This window comes from Myxine glutinosa, chromosome 4 (assembly GCF_964187855.1).
Source record: "Myxine glutinosa chromosome 4, kmMyxGlut1.1, whole genome shotgun sequence".
In the NCBI taxonomy this organism is placed as follows: Eukaryota; Metazoa; Chordata; class Myxini; order Myxiniformes; family Myxinidae; genus Myxine; species Myxine glutinosa.
This window is the reverse complement of record NC_136264.1, coordinates 43,859,583-43,868,406: the sequence shown is the minus strand read 5'-3', so window position 1 is coordinate 43,868,406 and position 8,824 is coordinate 43,859,583. Positions and strand designations below refer to the sequence as shown.

At 51.5% G+C, this 8,824-nt stretch overlaps 1 protein-coding gene across 1 annotated transcript; it reads left to right on the top strand.

Moving 5' to 3' along the window:
• Window positions 1-275: 275 nt before the first annotated feature.
• Window positions 276-4,942, top strand: LOC144891702 (uncharacterized). The gene is made up of 2 exons (XM_078775650.1): window positions 276-785; window positions 837-4,942. Exon 2 carries the CDS (start codon window positions 1,883-1,885, stop codon window positions 4,004-4,006), a length of 2,124 nt encoding a protein of 707 aa, XP_078631776.1. The 5' UTR covers window positions 276-785; window positions 837-1,882; the 3' UTR covers window positions 4,007-4,942.
• The last annotated feature ends 3,882 nt before the right edge of the window (window positions 4,943-8,824 follow it).

Genomic DNA, 8,824 nt, shown 5'->3' with positions numbered 1-8,824 from the left:
GTTGGCCCTGATGGCAAATAAAAACGAACATGGGTTCTTGTACATTTCATTCTTGGTGTGCCAGGAAAGAAGAACTTTGAGTCTTTATTGCACACCGAAGATGAAGCAAGAAGAAGATGCAGCCCAGCAGCAAATGGCTTTTGGGTGCAACTAGGCATATGGAAGAAACCTATTGAAAATTAGGTTGCCACGTCAAAATCCAAGATGGCCGCCACCATATATATATTGTTATGAATTTGGTAGAGCAATATCTAGAGCTAGGTAGATCTGAATAGGTAGGTATTCGGCTGTCGTGACAGGGACTCTACATGTAATAAGTTCTTGATGTTTAGGCGTTTGTCGGGGTAAGATGTATGATTGTGGATCTACCTGGAGGTCCGAGTGTTAAATAGTGAGGGATTAAAGGTAACGCCCCTGTGAGTCTCACCTGGTAGTCAAACCTTTGTCCATTATGGCACTGCAAACCACATAAACATTAGTTAGGTCCTTAGCGCAACATTAAATAATTCCCTTTCCCTGACATTGACTTCGTAATAAATAGACAGGAAACCAGGCCAAAAACACCGCCACGGTTGGCCGCCGCCGTTCGCACCTCAAAGGCCTACCAACCTCGCGTGTTACGTGTTACAAAACGACCGCGGGGGGGTCGCGGACGGGAGATGTCAGGAGTCGCATGCCGCAGAGGGCGTGACCTGGGCGAGTTGGGAGGCTGTGATTGGCTGAGGAGTGCGCCAATGGGACGTCATCGGCCACCAATATATACGACGGTCGGACGCCATTTCGTGGTAGACGCAGGCAGACACCAGAGAGTTCGTTGGAGCAGGCGGCAGATGCAGGCAGACGCAGGCAGACGCAGGCAGACACCAGAGAGTTCGTAGGAGTTGGTTGGAGCACACAGTCGACGCAGAGACACAGTTGGTGGAAAAGCTCCCCGAAGGCAGTTGGTGGAAAAGCTCCCCGAAGGCAGTTGGTGGAGAGTTCGTTCACACACCGAGCACACCAAGCCCACAGAGCACGCGGCAGTTCGCAGCAGTTCGTTGCAAGTCGAGCCCTCCGTTGAACCATTGGTGCACGGGCCTTGTGGAGATCGTCCTCGTGTGAAGCTGCTGGCCACGCGTCGGACGCGCGGGTGCTTGGAGCGGGGCCTCGTAGAGCTTGGAGCGAAGGACCTGGTGGTGTGCGATCGGGCCAAAAGGAGCGGTGTGGACGGCCGCCACCAAGACGACGAAAGACAGATAAGCCGCATCCGCGTACATTTGAACGACGTGACGTGTTATTTTTGTATTCATAATCTCCCTCGTATCGTGTTTGCTGTCAGTCGTGTGGGGACGTCCCGATTTAGAGTTATTAGATTTACCGGCGCGGCTTTTTCACTGTATTACTATTCGATAATAAATCCTTATATTATTTTCTGTATATATATCTGAACGCAGTTTTCCTGGGTGTTTGATTTTAATAGGTAAGGTTGCGGAGCCTTCGCTGTGTCCCGCCATTCCGCGCGTTTGTGTTGAACTTGAATCCGCAATTGAGTTTTCGCCTCGGGAGTTAAAGTCTCGCAAATCGGCCATCCGTAACTGTGGTGTTAATCACAGTTGCGTAACAAGTGGTGTCAGGAGTGGGATTTGAACCCGTCGGACAAATTTTTTGTCCGCGGCGAGACATCGACACGGTCGGACAAATTTTTTTGTCCGCGGGGAGACATCGACACGGTCGGGCGTACATTGCGCCCGACGTTCGAACGCAAAATTTTTATAGTCGAGGCGGAGAAATTTAATAATCAATCGGGCAAACGGAGCGCGATATCGCGTCTTCGTCAAATTTAAATTGTTTCAGGAATTATTAAAATAAATACGCGCGCGGGAAACAATCTTCCAGAAAGCGGATGTCGGAAATTGATGAGATGGAAGTACGCAGCGAGGCCTCCGTCAGCGTCGGGAGTGAGCCGGAAATAGGGGAATTAGATGTGGAGGTGAGCCTTGGAACCTCCCTCGTCCCGAGCACCAACTTATCCCCCTCCCCCACCGGGGAGTCGGGAGTAGTAGGAACGGCCCCGACAACCGACCAGATGTTGGGTCAATTGCTTCGAAAAATGGAAGGGATGGAAAAGAACAGTGAGCGATTGGGAAAGCAGATGGGAGACATGAACGCACAGAGTGAGCGAGCCAGTCGGGAATTGAATGACAAAATTGAAGGAATGGAAAGAAAAATGGAGTCCCAGGGGAAGGAATGTAGGGAAGGAATGAAGGGAATGAGTGATCGATTGGAGGAACAAATTGAAGGGATGGAAAATAAAATGGAGTCGCAGGGGAAGGAATGGAGGAATGAAATAAAGGAAAGGAATGAACAATTGGAAGGAAAAATTGGGGAAATGGCACAGCAGCTGGGGGAACGAATTGATGGCATAGAAGGGAGAGTGCAAAACCAAATTACGGACAGACTGGGGAAATTTGAGGGTAAAGTAGAAACTCAAATGGGGGAGATGGAAAAAGCCATAGGAGTGGAAATTGAATTGAAACGGGAGGAATTAATGTCAAAAATAGAGGAGGGCGTGACGCAGGCTGTCCAAATGGGGGAAAAGTTGGAGGGTCAGATTGGTGCCACAAATGCTCGAATTGATAAAGCAAATGGGGACCTGGAAGGCTATCGGGGCCGGGTGGATGCCAGAATGCTACAGCAGAGTGAGGAATGGGGATTGCTCAACCGACAAGGGGGCAAATTGGCCGAGGAGGTGAGGGGGTTGGAAACCCGCATAAAAGAGCAGGAGCAAGGGTTAATTGAGAAAGGCCTGTGGGGGCCACTAATGGATAATGAAAGGGTGAGTGATTTTATGCAGGAGCGACTGGAGATCTGGGACAATACCATCAAGAAGGAGGTTGGTCGGGTTCAAGAGAGCCTGAAGGAAGAGGTGAGTAGGTCGGTTAAACATCTTCAGGACCAGATTAAAGTGACCCAGGAGACCCTCACCACGAGCCACATTTGGACACCAGAGGCTCCGAAACGGAATACCCAGTTGGGGGGGTGTTTTGGCCCCGGACTGGATTTGGACAGAGAGGAATCGGGGAATAGAGTCTCTGGAAAAACAATCCCCCTCGTACATTTTGACGGATCAGGGAGCCTCGAGGCTTTCCTGACACAATTTGAGTGCGTGTCTCAGCTCAATGGTTGGGGAGAGCGGGAGCGCATGGGGAATCTGGTGGCGACACTGCGGGGGTCAGCCGCCGACGTGTTAAACGTAGTCCCAGAGGGAATATTGACCAGCAAGGCCATTTGTGAGGCCTTGAATAACAGGTACGGGACAGGCGCAAGGTGCGACCTGGTCAGGGCACAGCTGCTGCATCGCAGGCAAAAGCCTAATGAGACGTTGCAGGAGCTGGCCCAGGATATATACCAATCTGTGAGGATAGCATACAGGGACCTACCAGCACAGGCGTGGGACAAGCTGGCGATAGAAAAATTTATGGCGGCTCTCCCTGATCCTGAGGTCCGGACGTTGGTGGAGTTACAGGACCCACCCACGGTGCACCGGGCAGCGGAATGCGCGGCGAGACTGACCTTTTTGAGAAGGTCGAACCGCGCATCGGAGAGGGCACCTGTGACGGTACGGCAGGCCGAGGTGCGGGATCAGGAAAAGCCAGAGGATGACATCGGGCGAATGTTAAGGGGAATCAGCCGCCAGCTGACAAATTTGATGGGGGGACAATTTGCAGGGAGCGAGTCACGACAGGGTGGTCCAGGTTGGCCATCGGGACGGCCTGATTTTTATCGGGCTGGGCCGGGAGAAAGGGGGGCTCCGCCTGGCTACCAGAGGGGTCCGTTCTTGGGGACTTGTTTTAGATGTGGGAGAAGAGGGCACAGTCAGAGGAATTGTCGGCAACCATATGGGCCCCCACCTCCTGAGAGGCTTCGCAGTCCAGAAAGGAGGGGGCCCCCAGTAGGTCCACAGGCGCCAGACAGAGGACCACCACCTCGGCCTGGGCCAATAGCAATAGAGTGTGCAGGAAACTAGAACGAGCCGAGCATATGGGCCATGCTCGGCTGGCATGTGTATGGCAAAGCATCTTTCTTTGGTGAGGTTAGTAAAATGTGACAAATGGTTGGCATGGGTAATCTGTGGGTTAGATGGAAATTTAAGGGTGGATTTTGAAATGCCATGGTGGACACTGTACAGTGACGCCATTATTGATCCAGGTGTGTAGACCAAAGTGTTGGAGGCTGTGATGAAATTAATAGGGTAGTAAGACACAGCTTTCAACTGGTTGCGGGGGCAACTGTGCTGATATTTGGGACGCGGGATCCTGGGGATACAGTTGTGTAGCCTGAGGGTCAACGTGGTGCTGTGCATGTCCGAGGTGTGTGGACCATGTCTTCTGGGTGAGTCTCCTGGTGGAGCATGGCTGTTGACTGGACCTTGGTGTGGTCAAGTGTGGGTGAGCACTGGGGGGCTGCAGTTCTGTAGTCGGACTGGGGGATGATGGGGAGGTGCAGGGGACGTGGCTGTAGGGATGCCACGCACTGCGACCGTGCCCCCCAGGGCCGAGGTTGTGTGTGCGGTAGTGTGTGTTGTGGCAGCAAGTGCTCACCACATTGGCCAGCTGGGGCTGCTGCAGCTGTGTTCCTCGCAGGGGGGCCGAAGGATGGATGGTGGGTCGCACCCTTATGGACACTCATGGGCCATGTTGGCGTTTTGACTGCTCACCTTGTCCCGGTGACCCTTGCACGGTAGAGGTGCAGAGCTGACGTGGCTGTAGGTAGTTGTGTAGCGATGATCACCGTTGGATGCGGATCCACATACCTGCCAGTGTAGTGGGGACAAAAGAGAAATTTGGAAGTATTTGGTAGGCCCAATGTGAAATTTTGGGATTGTGAAGGGTGGATGACGCTCTTGAACCTGACCAACCTGCAACTACCTGCACTTGAGGTGAGTGTTTTGAGGAGTACTGTCCCAGGCTTCAGGACTTGCTTTGGAAATTGGTGACATGTAAATTGGAGTTGGGAGGCGGGTGAGAGTGATGACATGGCCGGTGAGGGGATGGAATGGGAGCCACAGTGTCTTGTGGGTGGCGTATGTTTTTGTATTGTGGTTAGGTGTTTTGATGTGGTCGTGAGAGTGGAACCTGGAGAGTGAGTGATGATTATTGGAGATAATGAGGGGTGATACTTGTGCTTTTGGAAATGTGCTTTTGGAAATGTGTGATGGTTTAAATGTGAACTGGGGGATTTCACATGTGGCAGGCCATGGCAAGCCTTGTAACACCTTTTACACCAAGAATTGTACTGAATTGTGCTGAGTTGTGTGGAGAATTGAATGGCAGCGGGGGAGGAAGTGTGTTTTGGGGTCTTGTGGGTGGGGAAGGTGTGTGTGTCCGCAGGTACAGAGCAAGCTCTGAGGAGCGATGCCTGCGGGCCCCCCCTCTGCGGCAATTACCCCTGGCAGCCGGTGGTAACTGGAAATTGGAGCTCGTCGGTGGAGGGTCTGGTTGGGCGCCGCGGGGTGAGGAAGTCCCCCGGTGACCCGTGTTGCTGCGCGAAAGCAGGAGACAAAGGAGCCTGGTATGTGTGGAGACCCTCACCGGCGAGGTAACGGCGGCAAGGGGCTGTTGGGCTGTCACGGGCCAAGAGGTAAAGGGGGGGGGGGGGCAATGAACTTGTAAGTCGGTTGACTTGTTTTTGGGACTGCGGGCACCACAGCCTGATGCGCCCCCACCATCTTTTTGTGCGGTACCTCCCCGCTGCCTAGTTGAGGAATGCACACCCACGTGAATGACATCAATGCCATGGTCCTGCAGGGGGTGTATTGAAATAAGTGCTTTGTTGATTTTTGAAATGCCTTGATGACCTATGGAATGAGAATGAGTGGTTAAGGGGTCTGTGTTGCATGAATGTGGGCGAAATCCACCGAGCCGTGTCACTCACCTGTAACATCTGGACAGGGCCGTGGAAAATTTAGGGGGGATGGCGTGACATCATGCATTGGGGATGGCCCCGCAGGTAAGGTTGTGTCTTGTGGCATCCACCGGGGGACGCGGTCTGTAGACCGGGGTATGTACAAAGGTTAGAGTTTTGAGTTTGGAAAGATGGTTAAGTTTTGTGGTTAAGTTAGTGTTGTGTGTTGTTGTTTCCTCCCTCCACAGGAACAACGAAGAAAATGTACATACTTGCATGATGGTTAAGGGGTTCAGCATGTTAAGGAAGTGTAGGTAGGTAGTCCGACTCACTTCCCACAGCCCTTCCTGATTTATTTCATAGGTTAATTAAGTGGGTGACAGTAAGTGTTAAGGCTGGAATGGTAGCGCCTGCGGTGAACCTTGCAGGAGCTACGGTTCCAGGGGGGGGGCTGTGTTATGAATTTGGTAGAGCAATATCTAGAGCTAGGTAGATCTGAATAGGTAGGTATTCGGCTGTCGTGACAGGGACTCTACATGTAATAAGTTCTTGATGTTTAGGCGTTTGTCGGGGTAAGATGTATGATTGTGGATCTACCTGGAGGTCCGAGTGTTAAATAGTGAGGGATTAAAGGTAACGCCCCTGTGAGTCTCACCTGGTAGTCAAACCTTTGTCCATTATGGCACTGCAAACCACATAAACATTAGTTAGGTCCTTAGCGCAACATTAAATAATTCCCTTTCCCTGACATTGACTTCGTAATAAATAGACAGGAAACCAGGCCAAAAACACCGCCACGGTTGGCCGCCGCCGTTCGCACCTCAAAGGCCTACCAACCTCGCGTGTTACGTGTTACAAAACGACCGCGGGGGGGGGGTCGCGGACGGGAGATGTCAGGAGTCGCATGCCGCAGAGGGCGTGACCTGGGCGAGTTGGGAGGCTGTGATTGGCTGAGGAGTGCGCCAATGGGACGTCATCGGCCACCAATATATGCGACGGTCGGACGCCATTTCGTGGTAGACGCAGTCAGACACCAGAGAGTTCGTTGGAGCAGGTGGCAGACGCAGGCAGACGCAGGCAGACGCAGGCAGACACCAGAGAGTTCGTAGGAGTTGGTTGGAGCACACAGTCGACGCAGAGACACAGTTGGTGGAAAAGCTCCCCGAAGGCAGTTGGTGGAAAAGCTCCCCGAAGGCAGTTGGTGGAGAGTTCGTTCACACACCGAGCACACCAAGCCCACAGAGCACGCGGCAGTTCGCAGCAGTTCGTTGCAAGTCGAGCCCTCCGTTGAACCATTGGTGCACGGGCCTTGTGGAGATCGTCCTCGTGTGAAGCTGCTGGCCACGCGTCGGACGCGCGGGTGCTTGGAGCGGGGCCTCGTAGAGCTTGGAGCGAAGGACCTGGTGGTGTGCGATCGGGCCAAAAGGAGTGGTGTGGACGGCCGCCACCAAGACGACGAAAGACAGATAAGCCGCATCCGCGTACATTTGAACGACGTGACGTGTTATTTTTGTATTCATAATCTCCCTCGTATCGTGTTTGCTGTCAGTCGTGTGGGGACGTCCCGATTTAGAGTTATTAGATTTACCGGCGCGGCTTTTTCACTGTATTACTATTCGATAATAAATCCTTATATTATTTTCTGTATATATATCTGAACGCAGTTTTCCTGGGTGTTTGATTTTAATAGGTAAGGTTGCGGAGCCTTCGCTGTGTCCCGCCATTCCGCGCGTTTGTGTTGAACTTGAATCCGCAATTGAGTTTTCGCCTCGGGAGTTAAAGTCTCGCAAATCGGCCATCCGTAACTGTGGTGTTAATCACAGTTGCGTGACAATATGTCTGAACCTTGTGAGCAAAATATCTTGAAAAATAAACGAACTACTAACTTCTAATCTGGTTTGTGGGTGTATCTACGCATCAGGAAGAACGCTAATGAAAATTGGGTCGCCACGTCAAAATCCAAGATGGCCGCCGCCATGTATGTCTGCACCTTGTGAGCGGATATCTTGTCCGTCCGTCCGTGTGTGCGTGCGGACATGTGTGCGTACGTGCGTGTGTGCGTATGCGAAGGACCGAATTCTAATTTGGTGTGTGGGTGCAACTATGCATATGGAAGAACCCTATTGACAAGCGTTACGACTCGGTCCCCCGTCGGTGAAGTGATGTGAGTTGACAAAGTGGAAGACGCAAGGCGGTCATCTTGGATTTTGACGTGGCGACCCAATTTTCAATAGCGTTCTCCCTTATGCGTAGATACACCCACACACCAGATTAGAAGTTAGTATTTCGTTTATTTTTCAAGAAATTTTGCTCACAAGGTTCAGACATATATATGGTGGCGGCCATCTTGGATTTTTACTTCACAATATGAGCCCGAGCAGTTCCTCTTCACAATTTGAGCCCTCGTGGTTGCAGTACATTTTGATTACAACACATGCAAAGGATACCAGGTAAAGCCTGTTTCGCTCGGATCGATTATACACCACCCAAAGATGATGCGTTATCATGGTGTATAGCTCCAGAAATAAAATCGTGAGTCTGTGGGTGTGGCTTCCTCCGTTGAGGGAGTGGCTCCATCCATTCTGGGAGGGGCTTCCAAAACACATTTACACCAGCCTCTGATGTCCATTTTAAGACGGAATCAACACGTCTTCGATCATAAATTACTTTTTGAAGAAAAAAAGGTATATTTTGATTACAACTCATGCAAATGAGACCAGGTAATGCCTATTTCGTTCGAGTCGATTATACACCGCCCAAAGAATACCGCCATTTTTCTCCATTTGCATTTTCCTTTGAGTATTCGCTCATTCTGCGGGTGCGGGAGCGGGTGTGAACACTTGAATAAAACAATGTACAGGCGCTTGGTGACCTGTACCACGCCGGCGGGCGTATGAACAAGAATGTGACGACAACCTTGCCAAAGAATGCCGTTTTATGC

Bases quoted from the DNA above. Each gene is read 5' to 3' on its own strand.
- LOC144891702 (XM_078775650.1), top strand. From the start codon at position 1,883: ATGTCGGAAATTGATGAGATGGAAGTACGCAGCGAGGCCTCCGTCAGC.